Genomic DNA, 23,798 nt, shown 5'->3' with positions numbered 1-23,798 from the left:
AGCTGTAAAAGGTCATAGATTCAAAAACTGTTACTAATAAACATAATAAACAAGGGAGTATATATGTAGCATTGATTGCACTTACACATTGTATTTGTAGAATGTACGTAATAATTATAAAAAGGAAAAGCATATTCTCCCAGAATGCAAATAACTCTAAAGACCAAATTTCATTATAAGAAATGAAAACAAAAGACAAAAGGCAAAATCAATAAGAGTTAAGAAAAAGAAAAAGCCTACTAGTCAGTGATGAAGAGGGAGACCGCAAAAGCTGCTCTGCAGAAGAGGCTGGCAGAGAGCAGAGCTACTGACTGCAGAGATCAGGGATGGCCACAAGGGAGAGATGCACCAACTACAACAATGGAGAAGGACATGAAACTTAAATGAGTGACAGCTCTGACTGTGTTATAGTATTTGATATTCATCTCAGGTTTATAGGAAAAATTATATCTGATTTCAGAGAAAAGGAGATAAAGGCTCTGATAAATAACTTTCCGATGGCCACATAAGCTAACAACTGGTAGAGGTGTGCTTTAAAAAACCCAAGAAGATCTTCTTGATAACAAAATCCTGCTCTCCCCACTATATCACAGAGGGGCCCTAAGGCAAAGCAGATTGTGGTGAATATAATGTTAAGTGTATGTGTCTTATGTACACTCTATGTTGGTGCATATGCAATCAGCAGAAGAATCAATTTTATGATGAAGTTTGTAAGGTTTCTAAAATTCTTCCAGGGTTTAAAGAGTAATTTAGGAAAGCTCAAATAGAAAATGAAGAGATGTACATAAAATTTGCAAAAGATAAGCACGGAAAATTTCAGTGGATCAGTAAAATGTTTTTTCCAATATTATAAAACACAAATTCAACTGACATTTATTAAGCACCTTTTATATTCAAAGTACTCATACTAAGTACTCTATCTTGACAAAGATAATATAGGACTCAAAGGAGCTTACTGATTACTATACACAGCGAATTCAGGTTCAAACTAGGAGACAAGCATAATAATGTATTATGAGATTTCAAGAAACAAACATTTAAAGCTAAGAAAGCAGCTTTAAATTCTTTGTGGAAATGAAGTTAAAAGTGGGCAACTCCATTGTATTTCTACATCAAGGAGAAACTAAACCAATGAACATGATATTCTTTTAAGATAATAATGAAAGAATTTAAAAAGCCTGAAGTGAGACTTCCATCCTCCTAAAAACACCTACACAATCCCAAAATGGTAAGAAATAACACTCTGTTTCTCAACACATCAATAAACAAATGAACTGAAATAGAAATTTGGGTTAATATTAATAATGACAAAGAAAAAAACAGGTGTTTCAAATACTGCTGATCAACGGAAATAATTACAATGCAGTTGACGATTTTGTAGAAAGCAAGGTATCAGTTAAAGAAAGAATCCTTAAACTCAAATTATATTGCACACAGTTACATTAGTCAAGAAGTTATATTCCTTGTCACATATCTAAGAGGAAGTCCTAAACCTGAAAAGGGAGATAGATGTCCAGAGCTTTAAGAGCTCATTCAGGTTTATATTCTAAAGAAAATTTCAGTGAGCCCATGATGCCATAAAGTATACACCATTCTATACCATTAATAGAGGTTGTTATGATGAATTCTGGCTTATAAAAAATGATAAAAATATATCTAATGTAAAAATATTCTGTAAGTTATCAACATGACTATTCAATTTTATAATGGTGATACAGAATGAAAACAAGAAATAGTAACACAGATGGCAATACTGAAGGAAAAACAACTTTTAATGAGCTGAAATTTAGGCGAAAAAGCAGTGAACTGTGTGAAGTGTCTTTGAAAAAGGAAGTATGCTGGGTACAATGGCTCATGCCTGTAATCCCAACACTTTTGGAGGCTGAAGCAGGAGGATCACTTGAGGCTAGAAGTTTGAGACCAGCCTGGGCAACACGGCAAGATCCCATCTCTATAAAAATTAGCCAGAAGTGGTGTGCAATGCCTGTACTCCTAGCTACTCGTGAGTTTGGGGCGGGAGGATAGTTTGAGCCCAGGAGTTCATGGCTGCAGCAAGCTGTGAGGTGCCACTGCACTCCAACCTAGGTGACAGAGTGAGACCCTGTCTCAAAAAAAAAAAAAAAATTAAAAAAAAAAAAAAAAAAAAAAGGAAGTACACCTATTAATGACTTTTTTTTTTTTTTTTTTTTTGAGACGGAGTCTCGCTGTCGCCAAGGCTAGAGTGCAGTGGCTCACTTGGTTCACTGCAAGCTCCGCCTCCCAGGTTCACGTCATTCTCCTGCCTCAGCCTCCCGAGTAGCTGGGACTACAGGTGCCTGCCGCCATGCCCGGCTAATTTTTTTTTTGTATTTTCAGTAGAGACGAGGTTTCACCGTGTTAGCCAGGATGGTCTTGAACTCCTGATCTCATGATCCAACCACCTCAGCCTCCCAAAGCACTGGGATTACAGGCGTGAGCCACCGCGCCCTATTAATTACTCTTAACATAATTAAATTAACTTGAAAACTACTAGGACTTAAAGAGCTGAACTTTTTTTTAGACTTCCACAACCTTCGAAATCATTACCTCATTCTCTAACCCAGTCAGGTTATATGTAAGCTTAAAAAGCAGGATAGCACTTCAAGGTATTCGATAAATGAGAATAATCAGTAAAATAAATAACCTGTTAAAACCAGTCCATATGAACAAGTAGAATGCATGTATTTTAAAGCAGAATGCTTTAATGGTAGCATATTATACATATCACTGTTAATTAATTTTTGCTGGCCTCTTTAATTTCTCATGTTAAATCACTGTGATTAAACTGTTCTTTATATTGCAAAACCAATTAGAGAAAAATATTCAAATGATACTTATACCATTAAAAGTAAAACATAATTTTACATACTTTACAATTTCAGTCTTGATATGTCACAAGTTAAATTTGATGTCTACCCTTCTTTAAAATAACGAATACATGTTAATTATTAAAAAGTGAAAGAAAGCAAAATTCTATAAAGAGCTATTTGTGTTTTTCAGTTATGAGATGAGATGTACTACAATAAGTTACTCCAAGTTCACGAAAAGACTTCAGAGGCTTGAGAATAAAAACAACAAGCAGTTTAGGAATATATGGAGGACATGTGACAAAAAAGAGGTTGGAACAAGTTTTTACAGCCCAAGAACAAAACAACTGGTTCTTTCTCATTGGTAGTGGCTCCTAGAATCGATCATATTTTACACAATAAAATACAAAAAATATTTAACTCGTGGTATTCAGTTCTAACCTTTAAGTCAGAATTATTTTTCCACATAAAGCCTGTGGTTTTAAAAAATCTCTACATAATTCCTAATTTCTGTATGCACAGAACTCACAAATAAGTTTGGTTATACCAAACTTAGGCAAAATAAACTCAACTTAAACTCAAGCAAAATAAACATAAAGGTCAGAGCTATGCTATCAAAAGGTATAATAAAAATAGTCCCAAATAATTCCTTCAAGCTACTATTTATTGGTTTCCTAAAACAGATTTTGATAATACCAAAGTATGTGGTATTCATCTTAAAAGTTTTGAAAATACCTAGACAAATTTGATTCAGTAAAACTGGACAGTTGGAAAGTCTGTGGCACACCCTTGGCAAGTGAGTTCTAGTTGTGTAGCAGAGAGTTGAAGCCCCTTATGAAGAATGCAAACTCTTCAGCACTTGTCAAGGACCGGAAATAAAACATATGATTCCTGCTAATCCTTGTTAACAATATTAGCTCCTGTCTAAAATGTTCAATTAAAGCAGTTAAAGGTCTGACCATTTTCCAGAATCATTAGCATTTTAAAAGGAGTTACACTTTGAGGCTTTAAAAGATTAACATTTCCTTTGTTCTTCCGTACATTTTGATGTTAGGTATGCAAAGATGAAATATAAATGATCTCTTACCATCTAGGCAGTGGACACATTTCTGTGATCCGACTTACCAGGCTAATACAATATAATTCAAATTCAACGTTAACACACTTAAGTTAGAAATAAAAAACAATTTAACAGTGCAGTGGTTAATAAAAGAATAGAGTCTAGAGCCAGAGTGTCTGAGTTCAAAAGTAGGCCCCACCATTAACTAGCTGTTGGGCAAGGTATTTAATATCTTTATGTCTTACATTCCTCAAATGGAAAATGGTAATAATAATAGTACCTATTTCATGGGATTGTTACAAAGATTAAGTTAAAGCAGTTAATATCTGCAAAGCGTTGTCTGTATGTTAAGGTTTATTATATAAACAGATCAAAGACCCAAGTATTAGAGAATGTTTAATCTTTCAGAATAGCAATCTTGGTATTGATTTCTTCATTATATTATTTTTCACAGCACAGTATTATCACACATAATCAAAGTACCCACTATGCAAGAGCCCATAAAATTATTTTCTTATCAAAACAAAAACTTCAGATGGATTGAGTACAAGAAAATCTTCATTTTAATCACTTAAAGTACCTGCTTGATATTAAAAACTAGCTGGTTTCTTTTTTTGAGACGGAGTCTCGCTCTGTAACCCAGGCTGGAGTGCAGTGGCACCATCTCGGCTTACTGCAAGCTCTGCCTCCCGGGGTTCACACCATTTTCCTGCCTCAGCCTCCCGAGTAGCTGGGACTACAGGCGCCCGCCACCACGCCCTGCTATTTTTTTTTTTTTTTTTTTGTATTTTACGTAGAGATGGGGTTTCACCATGTTAGCCAGGATGGTCTCCATCTCCTGAGCTTGTAAGATCCGCCCGCCTTGGCCTCCCAAAGTGCTGGGATTATAGTCATGAGCTACCGCGCCCGGTTTTTTTTTTTTCTTTAGACAGAGTTTCACTCTGTTGCCCAGGCTGGAGTGCAGTGGTATCATCTCAGCTCACTGCAACCTCTGCCTTCTGGGTTCAAGTGCTTCTCCTGCCTCAGCCTCCTGAATAGCTGGGATTACAGGTGTGTGTTATTATGCCTGGGTAATTTTTGTATTCTTAGTAGAGACAGGGTTTCATCATGTTGGCCAGGCTGGTCTTGAACTCCTAACCTCAGGTGATCCACCAACCTGGCCTCCCAGAGTGCTGGCATTACAGGCATGAGCCACCACGCCTGGTCAAAAACCAGTAAATTTTTAAAACAAACATCAAAAATTAAAGGAGAAAAATGGTGAACAATTATTTCTGAACAGTATTTTTTTCCAAAGTAGGAAATTTTTAATCTCTAACTAAACACGTATGGTAAAACTCCAGAGTAGTTTACTCAAGTCTGGCTAACCCAACAAATGACAAATCTTGATGTAGAGATCAGATAAAAAAAGAGTAAATTTTTAAGGATCCATAGTCAAATCTTTCTATAAAAGCACGTCTACTATATTTAAAATGTAAGTTTAAAAATAATTTTAATTAAAAAATTACATGTAACTTCTCAGAACTAATTTATAATATAGTGATAGTTGGTGAGTGGTACAGCCCGGAAAAATAATTTCACCATCACTACAATACTTTCATATTCAGTAAAATCAATCTCTGGACAAACTTTTCCTGTGCCTGTTTAAAAACATTTTTATAAAGAAGTCTTTTTACATTTTGGTGAAGTATTTATTTTTGCTAATGGATCAATTCTTAGGCCCACAAAAATCAGAAAACTACTTCTTGCTAAAGATAATAGCCTCGGCTATGTGCAGTGGCTCACACCTGTAATCCCAGCACTTTGGGTGGTTGATATAGGCAGATCACCTGAGGTCAAGGAGTTTGAAACCAGCCTGGCCAACATGGCAAAACCGCATCTCTACTAAAAATACAAATAAATTGGCCAGGCATGGTGGTGGGTGCCTGTAACCCCAGCTACTCAGAAGGCTGAGGCAGGAGAATTGCTTGAATCCGGGAGGCAGAGGCTGCAGTGAGCCAACATTGTGCCACCGCACTCCAGCCTGCCAGCCTGGGTGACAGAGCGACACTCCGTCTCAAAATAGAAAAAAAAAAAAAAAAGAAGAAGAAGAAGCCTCAAAGCAAAAAAGACTGGAGAAAAATAATGCAAATTCAATGCCAAGTTCAAACCAATTCTACAATGCTATCAATATTAAATGTAATAACTATGGCTCATCAAATGAATGTCTCATATATTTTTTTAAAAGGCTAGGTAGATGGTAGTTAAAAGAGTGGCATCTTTGGGGTATGGTGGCACACCTGTAATTCCAGCTACTCAGGAGGCTAAGAGGGGAAGATCTCTTGAGCCTAGGAGTTTGAGACCAGCTTGGGCAGCATGGCAAGAACCCGTTACAAAAGAAAAAAAGAGTGGTGTCTTTGAAGTCACGCTGAATGATTCCTAGCCCCGCTGCTTCTTAGCCTAAATGAAGTGACTAAACAAAATGCTTAATCTCTCTCTTAGCAACAGTGTCTTCTTCAGGGAGATGGGTATTAAGAGTAGCTACATCATATATGTGGTCTGAGGATTAGATGAGACAATTCTTAAAAATAGTTCCTGGCAATTTTAAGTACTCAACAAAAACAGAAGTCAGTACATAAAAATCAACAGATATTTGGGCAACAAGTAAGAACAGAAATAAAATTCCTTTTTCATAGTGTTACTGAGAAACATTTTAATAAAAAGGAAACTTTATTTTTAATAGGTTAAGAGTACCTGCCCTTAATGGTCCATCCAACACAAACACACACATACTCACTCCTCTCTCTTTCTCCCCGCGTTACCCCTGCTAAAATTCAGGCTTTATTATAAAGAAATAATCATATATAAAATTAAAAGTTTTATAATGTACACACCCCAGGTACTATCAAAATACAAAAACTAAGTAAACTGCAAACATTTCTTAGTCCTGACAGCCATGTACTCTTGACCTTATTCGGCAGTCTTCTAAATTAGACCTCTTAACTTTTCTTCAGGACAAAACACACTATTCTCTCCAATCTCACCTTGCCCTGAGATTTCATGGTCAACTACTTTTTAATAAAAAATTATACTTAATAGCTCTCAGGCTTTCTAAAGCTTAACTTAAACAGCGTCTTCCCCCCACTCCATATTACTTCTTCAAAAAGTGCCTGGGATCCCATACAGCTAAATTTTACAGATACAGACACAGACTCACCACGTATTTCAATCAGTAAGATGAGAATTTTCAAAGATGATATATGATATAAATCATGCGCATGACATACAAAAATATAAATTTTATGTTAGAACCTTTTTTCTTTTACATGCAATCCATTATATATTTCAAACCATATCGTCTATTAATTTATTATTAGAAGAAGATAAGCGCTAATTTTAAATAAATTATTTCTTTTACATCCTCCTGTAAACCAAAGTTAAAAGAAAAAGGTTACTTGATAACCCTGGAAACCAGATCATCACATAATTATCACTAATAATCTACATTTAGCATTTTATTTTTTAAATGTGAACTTTAATTAATTTAAAACTGTGGCTCAAGACTTTGCCTAGAGACAAGGCAATCTTTGATGGTTTAAATCTCTGAAAGTTAATGTTTTAAATTATGGCATAATTCCAATGAAAAACCATCTCTCTTAAGTTTGGGACTTACCTGTGCATCAATATCAATGGCAGGGTAGATAGGAAGCATGGTTGAAGGAGAGATGATAGGACTTGGAGTTGGAGTCTGAGGTTGGGAAATGGATGCAGCGATACTGTGGGTAGGAGTGTTTGACATTGCAGATGCTCTTCCACTGACTGCTGTTGAACAAAATAACTGCACTTAATAAGGATGAAACTTTGTTAAGTAATAGTAAGACATATTCACTCAAAAATATTTAAAGACTTCTTAAAATAATATGTCTACAGGAAGACTACTATAGCACTAATAACTAATTTTCCTGGTTATTGTTGATGATGACAGTGTAAAATTATAATGTATACTGAGTAACTCATTTTCTAAATAATAATACAACTGAAAAACAAATTCCCCTGTTATGATAAGTAGTCATAAAATCTTAATTCAAAATAACCCTGAAAACAAAAATGTTTATGTATTATATATGCAAATGGAAAGTTGTCCATTATATCTTAATTAGAAAAGCGATCAAAGGTAAAATAGTCAAGATCAGAAGGGGGAATACGTGGTTTTTACTTGCCGATTTCACACCTTATATTCTAGAACTAGTAAAATTAATATCACTCTTGGGGAGGGAGAAATCTCACTATGCAATCATTTAAAACACCTCCTACTGTTTTACTAACTGCAGACTGGGATACAGTAATATTATGCATTGTGGCCCTCTGGATGACAGGATATTCAAATACAAAAATTTATCCTCACACAGAAGTGTAGTTGCTCATGTGAAGAATTACTCTGAGGGAGCTAAAATGCTCACCAATGAATCCAGCAATCACACTGACTTAAGGATAAAATTAAAAGATTAGGGTATAAATAAATGTATGCACACAAACATTCTTCAAATATGGATTACTATTATTCTAAGTATCATGTTGCTGTGATATTATTTTCACCAAAATATTCAACTTAAGAAAAGGCTATTCGGATCAGTACTTGAGGTGGGAGGACTCCAAATATGCTGGTATAGGATATACTGCAGATTCAGCTGAGGGTACTTTATTCTCTCATTGCCTTATTTCTGGAGTTGATATGTGAACATCATCTCCCCCAACCCCATTAAAAACGCTATAGTGTTAAAGTATGGGCATTTATCTTTGACTGGTCAACAATAGTGTGGATGTGTATTACCAAAGTAGTTATCAACTACATCAGACAGAAAACAATCATGATTCACAACTGGATCTGAAACCAGGCAAAAGAGATTATGATCCTGTCAAGAATAAAACTGAAATTGATCTTATTATAACAATTATAAACATAATTATGAATTAAGAAATCTATTTTACATGAAATCCTTAGTTCAGGCACAAACATACACTATACATTATAGCAACACACATTCTATAATTATACAGTTTTAAGTCCACTTAAAAGCCAAAGGAAAAACAAAGGAGAAAATAAAACAAAACGAAACAAAACAAACACTGTTTGAATCCTTAGGGATCCAGACCAATAGAAAAGGGCAAACACTAACATATTAAATTGATTATCTAGTGATCTGGATATTGTTACTCCATATTGATAGTTCTGTTATGTTACGAAAAGATCAAGATAATTTAAGTATACATATTGTAGATATAAATTTCAAAAAATATATCTAGAGCTCTTAAAATTGATTCCATATCTCCTTTGATTGGATTTTCACAATAAAAACGCTAAAGACAAAAAGTAGCTTAAACAGGATGAACAACAGTCTGTCCGAATCACTAAATTTTATTTCATAATACTAAACAGGTTAAAAAAAAAATCTAAGTTTTATTGTTAAATGACTAAATTATAATTTACATTTCAACTGGAATATTTTAAAGAATCTACCAAAATTACAGTTTTTTTTTTTTTTTTTAAGTCAAATTGGTTGTTCTTATCACCTCATCTAAAAGGAGATAGGAAAAATCAATTATCTCATCATTTCCTTCCGGGTACCCATGAAATTGGTTTACTAAAATTAAGTAACTGTTAATCACACATCCATTCTCCACAACTGAAAGTAACAAATGTAAAATATGTAGGTACCTGAAGGAACTCTGGTAAAAATCTTTACATGTGGGGCTTCATTTTAGGGTTAGATTTAGAAAGGGAGAACCACACGTCAGAAAAGTTTTAATGTCAGCGTAGGAAAAAGGGAACTTGAGACGACAGCAAAGGCAAGGTGTTGAGATAGGTTAAACAGGGAGCTGATCCTGGTTTGGCAAGTGTGAAGAACAGGAAAGACAGACGATTTTGGTCAGCAAATTTTATGGTAGAAGTCTAATAAATGAAGGCTAAGAAAAACAGAACAGGGAGTGTGCTAGAGGGAGGGAAAGGAGACGATGAGACTAATGAGGCTGTAATATAATTTAAACCCCTAAGAAAGAAGTGGAAATCATCATTAAGCAACTGAAAAGATACATCCTACCATAGAAATTTAAGATCGAGGTTGTAAAAGTGAGTGCATGAGTATATGTGTATGTGTGTGAATGTGCACATGTCTGTTGTCAGAGATGAGTTGCAGGTAAGTAGCTAAATGTTTTTAATCCTACTCTTCCTCCTTCTGGCTATCTTTCTCTCCCCATAGAAATGAGCATAATAAATAAAAAAGTAAAATATTTTTGTATTATGACAAGCATTTGTCATATTTTCTAAAAAGTTATGTGCACTTAAAAATTTTTTTATACGGAACACTGAGAACACATATAATAGAATTGTTTTTGTTTCATGTATGAATCAAAAGAAAAGATACTTTACAAACTTCTAATAATTCTGATCAGCATACAAAACTGTACAACTAGCAAATCATTGTTGACAACTATGCATGTCCAAGCACATCAGGTAAACTCTGATATATCAAAAAAATTTTTAAACAACCATTACTATGTAATGCCTATTCTTCATTCAAGTGGATATGTTAATATTTGACTCTATACATCCGTTAGTAGTTTCACATGATAGAGCATTATTATGATCTGAATTCATATGGACATAGTATCAAATCTAGGGTTAATGGTTACTGTGTTCCAACTTTCACAGGATATTTAATAATTTTTAAATTTTATTCTCAATTATAATCTGCTAATCATGATTAGTAGTGACTTTCAAATCTACAGAAAAATTTTGCACTCATCAATAAGAGCCATACAATTCTTACTAGTAATTAGTACTAGCATTTTTCCAATGTGGTCATTTAACCCTTAAGACTAGCAGAAATTTTCATTCCACATGTTGTAACTATTGATGTGCTATTAAAGGAGGACTAGCAAACTTTACAGATATTTTTAAGTATAAAATCTATCTCAGCTGGTTTCTTAGTGTCTGAATGTTACCTAAACATCTAAACACTATACAGTTTAGTTTTCTATTATCCTTTTAAAAGATGAAACTTAATTATATAATCTCATCATATTTAATGCTACTGAAACAGTTTTTAAATTAGAAAAAGTCGATCATCCTTTAAGTACAGACGAATAAATAAAAAAGGGGAAGAGATCAGATGGAAGTTATCAAAATTCCACTGTTTATTCCTTCCATTTTTCTGTTTTCCTTCCTTTTCAAATTTTTTTTTTTAATGAAGCAAGTTATCCTTCTCAGTATAGCACTCTTATGGCTCACAACCCTATAAAATGTCATACCATTACTTTGTTACAAAGCTTACAAAAAATAAGTACCAAAAACTAGAAGCATTAAAACAATCTTCTAAAATATATCTTCTTGTCGATGAAACTAGTTATAATGGAATAAAATTTATCTGGCTACACATCTAAAAATATATCATATATGATACTTTCAGGGGGGCCACATCTTCTCATGATACAGTTAGAAAGAGACTACACATTAACATTCACAGGGGACAAAATCACTTACATACAGTATAATTAAACTCTATCTGGTTTTGAACTTTATTAATTTTGTAAAAGTGTTTTTTTTTTTTTTTTAAATATCCATCAGGTTTGAAGTCTGATCCATTAGGATATAAAGTATTTCTGTTCATAAATAAGCTTCCTGATGTGTCCTACTAGTTTTGCACTTCAACTTCTATCAATTTCCCAGTTTATTGGTGTGAATACAGAAGCAAAATGCCAAAATTCAATCTCAGTATTCTGAACTTAAAGGAAAAAAATGAAAACAAAAACAAAAATCAAACATCAACCCCACTAGTGAAAAACCTAGATTCTCAAGCTACCAAGCTAAGCCAGAAAGCTTCAGTCATTTGTATTGAATGAGCTAATCTTTAATTCAACCTGTATCCATCTGAGAACTTCTGAGATTGAACTAATATTTCTAAAGCTAGACATGAGTCAGTCCAAAAATAGTTCTCAAGTTGGGTAACGGCAAAAAATTTGGGTACATTCTTACTCGCCTTAAGCAAATCATATTTGATACCTGCTCATAACAATATAAACCCACCTGCCATGATGTCATCCAGCGTGTCATTGAGGGTCTGAGCAGGGCTGGCTACCATTAACCCTTGTTGTGTTTCTGTCAGAATTCCTTGCCCCAGCCCTGCCAACTGTGCTTGGCCCAGTACTGGCTGTCCAACTATCACTCCTTGCAGTTCTGTAAGATTTGCGATGGACCCTGGAGGCAAGGGACCTGCCGCCAGAGGCAAAGCTTGAGGCATCGCCAGAGGCTGGATTGGTGCAAAACCCATCTGAGCAGCAGTTTGCTGGGGTTCATCTTTAAGCAAAACAGGATCCACTTGCTGTAACCGTGCATAGTCTCCCTCAGAAAGCTGTTCTCCAACTCCAACAGGAGTTAGTAATCCCAGGTGTTGGCAAGACTGTTGCTGCTGTTGCTGAAGTTGAATTCTTTGAGCTTTAACCTCTAGATACTTTTTTAGCTGTTGCTGAGTTTTCAGTTGTAACTCTCGTTCTACTTTCTGTAGTTCCTCCAAAATCTTTTGTTTCTTCTGAATTTGTTCCTCCCTTGTTTTGTTCAGCTCCTCGATCTTCTCCTTGGTAAGTTGGTCAGCATGAGCCAGTTCCAAGGACTGCAGCTGTGCATTCTTTTCTATGGCTTCTTTTATCCTCTGTTCCAGTTCTGTTAACTTTCCCTGAGCCTCTTCTACAATGCTCTCTGGAGACTGATTGGTGATGTAACCCTGTACATCCTGGCTGTTTGCTGGCAAATGGCTGCTGGACTTTTGTTTAGAAGCAGCTGTGTGAAAAAGAAACCCCCTCAGAAGTGCACATGAATGGCATCCTCATTACAGAGTTACTGTTGGGAGGTTTAGTGCCAACAGTTATGCACTAAGTAATCATATCCATAAAAGGTGAAAATGCACTGTTAAAAAGTTAAAAACAAATCCACCTTCTTTTTCAAATATAAAATGTATGTATTTTATGTGCAAAATCTTTGTAAATTAATTTCAGAATCTTAAAAATATCACATGGCTAAAATTAGACAATAGAGGAATGCAGGTTTGTGATACCTAAGTGTGTAATTAAAGTAACATCTAAGGCTATGTGTAGATATTTTATATGGTCATAAAGATGTTAAAACTCATCATAAGAACAGAACAATAATGCTAAATTATTAGGGTGAAGAGAAAACAGACCTCTAAGTCAGGTTTTTTCACATTTCATAGTCTGTGCCTTTTAAACACACACATACACACAAAGAGTACCCAAACCACTAAGAAGTAACAAGAAATTAAAATCCAACTAAAATATGTCTTTGTTGGGGCCTACCATCTTCAAGACTAATAGAGGCAAGATATAAATTCACATATCACACAGCTATCTGGCCAGTAGAGAATTGGGATTCAGTTTCCCTGGAAGAAAAGATGCTGGACTATGCCATCCACTGTATCTTCTGACAGCCAGGTGAATAGACAGATCTGGCTATAGGTATAGCAATCAATTGTTTGCTATATCAACTGAAAAAGGTGCCAAGGCTCTAGGTTGATAGTAGTGACTGAAAAGAGCTGGTGAAAATACTTAGCATGCTTGTTCATAAAATAATATATGTAGCCAAAAAACAAAAAATAAAAACTGCATTGTTTCTTCACGTAAAACTTTTAAAAAGAAAAACGGATTCAAACCGGTAGGTATAAAATATCTGAGGACATTACTTAAGAACATGCATGGTGTAACATCCACAAGTCAAATATGGACCTCAGAATTCTAGAGAAATAAACAAGCATATCTCAAGTAACTGAATTATTGGTTGAGAAAAGGTATCCCAGATGTAAAATCTATATTAAGCCAGTCATTCTAAAATAAATTTCTAATATTTGATATGTCTTGTTAATTTATGCCTTTATAACTGCAGAGATTTAAGTCACTCAACTATACCCAGCTTAACATTTTACATGAATAAAAATTACTAATTATTAAAGGAAATCATGTATAATCAGAACTGCATCAAAGATGAGCATCTGAATTTCTCATGCTAAAACTTCTAATTCTAGCACAAATCAGTGTTATTAACTATTTTTTTTTCTCCCAATAACATGCTTTTATCATGGGTTAAACAAATTTAATAATGCCAACTTAGTAAAATTCCTTGTTTGTAGAAATGGCTATTTTTTGGTAATCTTTTTTACCTGGACACCAAGTAAGAAACAGTCTTTAGAAGTATAACTGACCTTTATTCCTGATGGGAAGTGTGGTGGCAACATTGGCAGGTGGTTTGTCAGGCTCCTGAGGTGGAACAACCATGGGCAGTGCTTGAACCGGTACACGAGGAGCCTAAGACAAAGGACATTAAGTGACTATTAGTGTCCTACACAATTCATTAAGTAGTATGCTCTAAATAAAGAATAAATTACAGAGATTTTTTGAAAATATTTTTAATATGTCATCTGAGACAATGACATATTTACTTAAAACATGTTGGCACCAAACTGTTTACCATGACATTTTGTAGTGGGCTTTGAATTCAAGGTGCTATTGTGACCTTTAAAAGCTAAAGCATAATCATACCATCTAGGATCTGGATATTATACCAGATTTTCATTAACTGTATCAAGTACATATTTACAAACAGAACTACATATTAGAACAAAAAATAACCTAATTTAAACAGAAACTATAAGTGAAAGAGTTAGGATAAAGAAGACATACCATAAAATGCTTTAATTTTAAAAGCTTACCCTATTTAAATCGTGGGATGGGGGAGTTAACTGAGTGACATCTGGTGGAGGGGCTGAAAGCAAGTTATTAGGATAATCCAAGAGATAGCAAACAACACTTGTATGGCCACCTTTTGCAGCTTCTATCAACATAGTTGAGCCATCCTAAAAGAGTGAATATGGAAGGGGAAAAAAAGTGAAGAAAAATAAGTTAGTTTACAGAATCACTTAGGAAGATAAAGCCAACAGGTCCCAGACACATTAAAATCATAGGTTTGGTAAAGAACGCTTCAAGTGAAAAAGGAGAAAATTTACACTTAGAATGCCATTATGAATGGAACTTGTATATGAGATGTTGTAATAACGACCAAGAGAGAAATATTAATTCACAATGCCGCACAAACATTTGAGTTACATACTTTCAAACGGTGAGTAGGATCTGCCCCGTGAGCCAAAAGTAGTTCCACCACTGCCAGATGACCCCCTGCACAAGCCAGGGACAGTACAGTATGGTCATTATTAGCTGTGGTTCTATTCACATTTGCTCCTAAAACAGAAAAGGCATGGAAAATCATATTAGTAGAATGGTTTTTCTTAAATTATAGTAAATTTAAAAATCATGAAGAGTAGAGAAAATAGTATTATGAGGCTCCACATACCCATTACTGAGTTTTAATGATTATAAACACATGGCCAATCTCATTTCACAAATATCCTACATTAATTCTCCTCTCCCATCTTGAATTATTCTAAAGTAAATAAATCTCAGACAAACATGATATAATTTGAAAAGGTTTCAGTAGGTACCAGTAAAAGATACCCAAAATACCTATTACTCCTAATGTAATAACTGTTAAAAGTAAAATATGAAGTTTTATTTGTTTTTAAGTTCTTCAGTAGAAAAGATGACTGAATAAAAATACTACACTGCCCTCTATGGGCTAAATATGTAGAGAACAAACACTAAATAGAACAGTACCCTTTTCTTTCCCATTAAGAAACACCTGACAAGGAAAATAGATAATTCACTCCTACTCCCAAATAGGAAGGTATCCCTAATTTATTTGTTTGTTGTTTTTGTAGAAATGGGGTCTTGCCATGTTATCTAGGCTGGTCTCAAACTCCTGGGCTCAAGTGATCTTCCTGCCTTGGCCTCCCAAAGTGCTGAAATTACAGGCATGAGCCATTGCACCTGACCTCTATCCCTAATTTGGATTACTGTGTTAAGTAACATGGGAAATGGAAATAAAACAGCAGAAAGAAACTGAAATGAACTCATTAAAATAAACCAATGAGAGGGACAGCAATTATGTATATAATGCTATGCTTGAGAATACTGTTATGAATATTATCACCAGTGCATGTCAAAATGTTTAATTTCAACAGTAAGTTATTTCAAATTTTCTTTACCTATAAACAATTATAAACTTGAGATTTCTTTACTATTATTATATGAAGAAAATGGTATATTACTGCCTTTTAAAATTGTATATCACCTACACCTTTTTGTGTTTTGAGACAGGGTCTCACTCTGTCACCTTGGCTGGAGTGTAGTGTCACAATCATAGCTCACTATTACCTTGAACTCCTGAGACCGAGTGCTTCTCCTACCTCAGCCTCCCAACTAGCTGGCACTACAGGTGCAAGCCACCATGCCTGGCTGATTTTTAAATTTTTTGTAGAGACAGAATCTCACTGTTTTGTCCAGGCCAGTCTTGAACTCCAAGACTCAAAGGATCCTCCTGACTTGGGGTCCCAAAGTGCTGAGATTATAAGGGTGAGCCACCACACCTGGCTTCCTCTTTCTTTTATCAATGCAGAATCAAAAGTAAAATCTGTAATCTCTTATACTTAAGAATATGATGAACTCTGAATGAAAAACTGTCTGAACTAGAACTTTCATAGTAAGCACGTAAGAAATAATTTAAAGAAAGTAATAAATACTCCCTATGGTTTTATTTGGTCATTAAGGTCTTTAATATTCAAACTAAAATTTCTGATCATGAATGAAAATCCTCATGCAATTTGCCATATTTGTCACATTTCAATTGTGAACATTTTTTGTACTATATTTATAACCAGCTCCCTATATTTTATAAAAAAGGAAACATAGGACCAGGGGAATAGTAGAAACATTACTTACCACAAACTTTTTTAGTGGCAGAAACATAAACTTCCAGGTTTCAAGAAAATACTATATTACATGAACACAGCAGAGTTTGTTACCTAAATCTTCAGTTTTGACACAGAGAAATTTCCCTTTCCTTTATACGTTTCTCAACAAGTGTGCTACTTGGTATGACAATTATTTCTAGTTTGAAGCTGGTCTGTGCATGGCAGCATGTTTATCAACTATCCATTCATTAAATGTCAGTAGCATCCATCCTCATATGATACCCTCTTGCCTTCAAAAGAGCTTTATCCTTAAATCTCTAAATGAAGGCAGGGGTAGATACTTTTGAAAAAAAGACAACTGTTTTATACAAACCTACCTTTACTGATTAAGAACTGAACAGTACAAACATGACCAGCTCTTGCAGCTTTCATTAAAGGAGTTCTTCCACCCTCAGATTCATGTTCCTGTTTAAAAAAAAAAAAAAAAAAGACTTAATTGACATTTAATTGCAGTGAACAAGTATTCTTTTTCCTGGAAATCAAAAGGAAAATAATTGGACTGATTTCTGAATCTAAATATTTAAATATAATGCTTTGAAGGAAATTAAGAAATATATTTTAAATTTAAAAAAATCAAATTATAAATACATTCTATGGAAATAATTTTAGTATATGTGCTGCCAAAGTGAGCACTGGAAATAATTTTAAAACTGAAGTTATAGTCACGTGATCATGATGTCCTCATCTAAATGCATCTGAGTAATCTCTCCCTCTCTCTACACAATGAATTGCAGTACTTGAACATGCACGTATAGTACTCTAGCCTTCTCTGAACAATCAATATAATGAGCATTATCCTCATCCACTCCAAGTTATCTTCCTCTCATGAGTGTATCCCACCTCTATGAATTTCAGTAAGTATATCATTACTATCTCTTTACAGACTTCCTATTCTCTCTAGTTTCCCTTATATAAAAATGATAAATATTTCTAAAACCATCAACTCTAAGGTGTTACAAGAGCTTTCTGGGTCTCAAAAGGATGGAGACTCTATTGCATACTTAACGATTAATAAGTAATCAAGAACACTACTGGTGAAATTTTCAATCTTAAATTTTCAATCTTAAAAAATAAAGATTTGAGAAAAAGTATCTTTTGTATGGCATTTTTTATTTCTTTTTTTAAAAAAACCTTCACATCTGATGAACAATTTCTGATTTTTCCCTTAAGCTATTTCCTAGGTTTTTCTAATTGCCATCAACTAACCAAGTACTAAAGATTACACTGCTGTATATTTCAGAGCCATTGTGGCAAACACCAGGAATACAGTTCTTACGCTGAAGAAGCTCTAAGTCTAACAAGCTTGAAGCACTTATTATACATGTTCTATTCTAGTTAGTTGTGTGCTTATGTCTCCCTTGTTAGACCTAGTGCTAACATTAAGTGGCCCCAACAATAATCTAATTCAACATTTTCTTTTCATAAACAACAAAAGAAAGGTTAAATTATAAATTATTAAGTTTATAAAACTAATTACTGAAGAGGGGCTTGTTGCTGCCTGCACATGAATTTGTCATAAACTATGAAGGAAAGAGCACAGTTGCTTATTAATCTTAGAATCTCAGGCCCATAAATATATGGGTGCTCACATTTTAACTAAAATTGGCCTTTGGATCTTATTCCTATTACCTCGCAGGCTAGACTGGAAGACCACCTACTCTACCCACACACAGTTGCTTTATGCTTCCTCACCCCTCAGGCTTCACTCATAACATTTTTTCCAATTGAAATACCTCTTTAGCCACAACACTGCCATATCTATCTGTCCAAACTTTAACTACCCCAAAATAATACATCAGATGACCGCTTTACCTTTTGAGCTTCTTTACTCTGCACTTTCACTACAACATCTCTTATAATAACCTCAGTATTTATGTCACCTATTATTTTTCTTAAAATTATAAAGTACTGAAGAGAAAAGATTATTTATTAAGCATTTATAAACTCTTCTATTATTTAATAATGTTCTGAATATTGTAGGCATAATTTATTTCCTAAGCAATACTGAAATTCCTCTAAGCCACATTTGCCTTTTTATACCAAATCAGAAAAACTTCTACAAATAGTTAAATACCTAAGTGAAAATTAATCTGCATTAATATCTGTAACACAAAAATTTCCTTTTAATATGGAAAATGAGAGATAATGCAGTGAATAACCCTATTAAGGAAAAAAAGAATGGACACTAAACAGTGTGGGAAAAAATGTGACTAAGTGAGAGAAAGAATGGCAAAAAAAAAAAAAAAAACCATAAAACTGAAAGTAAAGAAATACCTTTTGTCTAGACTCTCCATAATTTAAAATTAATTTCTTATTGTTAACTATTAAGATTTAAAAACTAAATAGCTTACCAGATCTGCGCCTGCCTGAAGTAAGACATCTGCTACATCAGTATGACCATTTTCACAGGCATATGTTAGTGCTGTATCCCCTGTTGCTGTTGTTGCATGAACGTTAGCTCCTGTAGTAGTGTCAACAAATAATACATAGACTTAAAAGAGCCATAAGACATGTAATATATGATGGAAATAAAAACTTCTTCTGTATAAGTCATATCTCCTCAAGTTAAACAAATTAAAACCTTACTCATTAAAAACAAAAACAAAAAAACCTTATTCATTTCTAGAAACAGAGAATATTGTAGGCATTAAAAAAATTACAAACAAAACTGGTTGAAATTAAAGCTGCAAATACTTCAAACAGCAGTAAGGTAAACTGCTCAGAATACATACAAAGGTATATCACACTTTTTCTTAAACTCACACATTCAGTGTATCATAGCATCATAAAAACATTTGCACATGACATTTTTAGTTAAATAAATCATGCAAAAAACTTCTCCCAAATGCAAAAATGCCTACCTGCAGCTAATAAGTATTTAACTAACTCCAAATGACCCTCTTGAGCAGCTTCCATTAAAGGGGTAGAACACCCTAGTTCTATATCGGCTCCTGCCTTAATTAGAAAGTCTGCCACTTCCAGAAAGCCTCCACAGCAAGCCAGAGTCAAGGCAGTTTCTTGAGTTTCTTCTGTCTGTGCATTGATATTTGCTCCTAAAATAAAGATTCCAATTATTTAAAGAAAGTCATTAACTTATTCCAGAGATATGAAAAACATGATTGTTTCTTAATAAACTCTATCTCAAAAATGAACATTTATATTACTATGATAAGTAAGAAAGTGCCTCTCTCCTAACTCCTAAGGCAGTTAAAAATAAAATAAATAAAACTATTAAAACCACCTCCAGATTTGATGTACCACAGCTGGAGTAATATTTACTCAGCCAGAAGGTACAAGTCAGGTGATAAAAGAACTAAAAAATATAAGCGACATCCTCTCATTATAGTGATTCAAAAATGATAAAGATACTGGTGATTATGACGAAGATATAATAAAAATCTTAACATTCAATAAGCTCTTACTATTTCCCAGGCAATATCAAAGCATTTTACAACTTGTTTAGGTATTATTATTACTATTATTAGTTCCATTTTACAGCTAAGGAAACTGAAGTTATTTAACTTATACAAGGTCACAACATTATCATCATCAATACTATCACCATCACTATAGCTAGTACTTAACAGGCACTATATGACAAGCACTGTTCTATGAGCTTTATATATACGTATTAACTGTCACAACAACTCTACACATGAGAAAACTGAGGCACAGAGGTTAGAAACTTGCCTAAAGTTATAAAATTGGCAAGCAGTGGAGTTGTGATTCAACCTAGGAAGTCTGCTCCAAAACCTATGCTTTAAAAATCATAGTCAACATTACCTCTAAATAAAAACAAAAGTTTTTTTAAACGTTGCATTCCTCTTAAATTTGTCCAGACAAAAACTTCACTACTGAAAGAAAAATAAAATCATGCTACAAATACAGAGATGGGAGATTACTTCTAAACTGAAGATACCTTAACATAGTGAAGTAATTGTTTCACTTTTCCCAAAAGAGAAGTTTATGTACTGAGCCCCTTGACAGCTTCTAATGTGTGTGCATTCTTGCACTCTCATCAAGTTAGTCTTTAAGGCATGGTTTCCATACTGTTTTATAAAACACTAGATCTATTAAATATTTATTAGTAGGTATTCTGCCCCCAAAGGAATACATTCTCTTGATCTATTAGTTTTAGAAATGTTGACTCTTATATTCCCCTATTTAACTCACAAGTCTTGCCAATACCAGTTCTGTTTTTCATTCACATATAGCACATGATGTCTCTGAAAGCTCTATATTAAAGAAGTTTCTTTGCTTTTGTTTAACACAGTATGGGAGTCATTTTCACAGTAAATACTTCATCACTGGTTAGTGTAACAGCTCTTTGCAACTCTACTAGAAAGCTGAAATACTAAAATCCAATTTTATAAAATTATACTCTTAGGTTTTACACATTTATACTTTAGTGTCTTGATAGATATGGTTACCTTGACCTAGAAGTAATGCCACCATTTCTTCATGTCCTTCTCGAGCTGCTTCCATCAGTGGTGTATAACCTTCATCATTGACCTCTTCCAGGCTAGCTCCTCTTTCAATAAGTAAAGCTGCAAGTTCCACATGCCCACCACATGCAGCCAAAGTTAATGGTGACTCAAATGAATCAGCAGGCATGTTCACTTGGGCACCGCTGTCAAGAAGTAACCTAGCTACTTCAACATGGCCATCCTAATCATAATACAATTTAAAAAATTAAATCAGCACCATTAAAAAAATCTTGGAAAACCTGAAGCTTTTTCAATTACTATACACTGAAGTTTATCTATTTCCACTCAAATAGGAATAGATCTACATTTAATAGTTGAGTAAATCAGCATTTATTATGCACTGCCTATATTCTGTTAACATAGAAGAGGGAAATAGAGATTGAAAATAAAATAAGTAGAAACATGATACCTTCGATCAAGAAGCTTATTTACCATTAGAAAAAAAAAAAAAAAAAAAACAGTAAGTATGTGAAATAAGAGACTATAGTGAGACCACAGATAATATCAACACTGTATGGTACAAACTTAAATGCTAAAAGGATAAAGTTTAGAGAGGGAAAGAAGAATTTTCATAAGAATCTTTAAGGATAAGCAAACTTTTGATTAGTTAGAAAAAATGCAACCCTTTTTGGAGAAGTGGGGGAAGGATACATGCTGTGTTAGGTGAACACAATGTGTACATGGTACTTTCTGTATTGCTCATCATCCCAGTACCAGTGAAATTAAGAAAAAGGGCCAGGTGTGGTGGCTCACGCCTGTAATCCCAGGACTTTGGGTGGCTGAGGCAGGAGGATTGCTTGAGCCCAGGAATTTGAGACAGGCCTGGGCAAAATGGTGAGATCTCATTTCTACAAAAACACAAAAAATCCAGAGGTGGTGGTATGCACTTGTCCCAGCTACTCAAGAGGCTGAGGAGGAAGGATCATTTGAGCTTAGCAAGTTGAGGCTGTAGTCAGCCACGATTATGTCACTGCACTCCAGCTTGAGAAAAGAGTGAGACCCTGTCTCAAAAATGAATAAAAAAAGAAAATTCTATATTCTGTCTCCTTTACTGGTCACTTTTTCCCACTCCTTTCTTAATTACTGGCAACTTCAAGGCCCTCTTTTCCCTTCTTTTTGTCCTTCAATATTTTTTCCATCTACATGTTATCTCCCAGACATATTCTTTCAAACATACCATGCCCATTTTTGCCTCCATGCTTGTCACACTACACAACTTTAATGTCTTACTACTTTTTTTTCTTTTTCAATTTGTAGAGAAGAATCTAATGTCTTACTAGTTTGATTACTTTGCTATTTCTTCAGTGCTGAATATTCTTCCTTAACAGTGAACTCCTACATTTCCTTTAAATCCGAGTTTAAAAACTCAGTATTATAGCAAGTCTTTCACATGTCTGGCCCCTACTAATACCTTTCACTTACAATATTTACTTCCAGTGCATGTTGGCTAGATCTACAGATTATTCCATTTTAATTTCTTAATCTACACACAGGCTGTTTCCTCAGTAAGGAGTGGCAAGAATGATTAAATTTCCTTATGATGGGGAACTTTTAAAACTGTTACTGTTAATACTATTAATGTGTTTTATACCCATTATCCCATTTAATCCTCACAACTCCAGGGAAAGATATTTTTCTCACTTTACAGATGAAGAACTCAAAAGCTTAGAAAAACTTTTATTTGTTACAAAAATAATTTGCTAAAGCAAACACTAAGATGGCAATAAGGAAAACAACAGATAACTCAGGTCTTATATGGCTACCTAATATTTTTAAAACTAGTAAATAAAATTTAACATCCTTTCAATAATTATTCTCTGAAGGGGAGATGAGACAAGAAACTTCAGATTCTTTTGGGGCCCTTTCTACCGTTAGCATGTTCCCCTCATAAATTTTTCTATAATATTTTGATCCACTTCTGTGTCATAAATCATAAACTAAGACACAAAGGTTTAAGAGTACTGTTATGAGCCATTCCCGAATACAAACTCTAAAATACAGCTCTTCAAAAGACAATCTAGGGCTCAGAAAAGACCATGAGAGAGGGGAAATTATGTAACACAAATTATGCTCTACTTTAAAATTTTTGTTTAGTCTATTTATTGGTTTGAGGTATGTTATGCTTATTAATAATGTACATACTCTGAATTATATTTCCTTTTTTCTTTTTTTTTAACATTTTTTTGAATAGACAGGGTGTCTTGGTATGTTGGCCAGGCTGGTCTTGAACTGCTGGCCTCCATTTTAATTTGTTAATCCAATCCTCCCACCTTGGTCTCCCAAAATGCTGAGATTACAGTCGTAAGCTAGCAAGCCTGGCCATATTTTCCTTTTTCATATCCTCAGCCAATCTTTACAAGAGTCACTTTGGTGACGACAACTATATAAAACCAGTATAGCTATGTGAGCCTAAGAAAATGCAGGTAGCACTGTAAAGCTTCAGAAAATAACTTTAATAGAAGTTAATTTTGTACAACTGATTCAATAAGGTTCTGACAAACAGAATCGTAGCACCCATTGAAAA

The 23,798-nt window shown here is 34.3% G+C and overlaps 1 protein-coding gene across 1 annotated transcript in view; it reads right to left on the bottom strand.

The window, feature by feature from the left end:
- The window catches only part of LOC115893861 (ankyrin repeat domain-containing protein 17-like), a 135,400-nt gene that overhangs the window by 2,785 nt on the left and 108,817 nt on the right, over nt 1-23,798 (bottom strand). The window contains 10 exon segments of the mRNA XM_030919086.1: nt 7,535-7,683; nt 11,945-12,694; nt 14,127-14,229; nt 14,634-14,777; nt 15,032-15,115; nt 15,118-15,143; nt 17,087-17,192; nt 19,139-19,248; nt 19,649-19,840; nt 21,218-21,455. Of these exon segments, the coding sequence (XP_030774946.1) occupies nt 7,535-7,683; nt 11,945-12,694; nt 14,127-14,229; nt 14,634-14,777; nt 15,032-15,115; nt 15,118-15,143; nt 17,087-17,192; nt 19,139-19,248; nt 19,649-19,840; nt 21,218-21,455 (1,902 nt within the window).

Source organism: Rhinopithecus roxellana, chromosome 2, assembly GCF_007565055.1.
Source record: "Rhinopithecus roxellana isolate Shanxi Qingling chromosome 2, ASM756505v1, whole genome shotgun sequence".
Taxonomy (NCBI): Eukaryota; Metazoa; Chordata; class Mammalia; order Primates; family Cercopithecidae; genus Rhinopithecus; species Rhinopithecus roxellana.
This window is presented reverse-complemented; position numbering and strand designations above follow the sequence as displayed.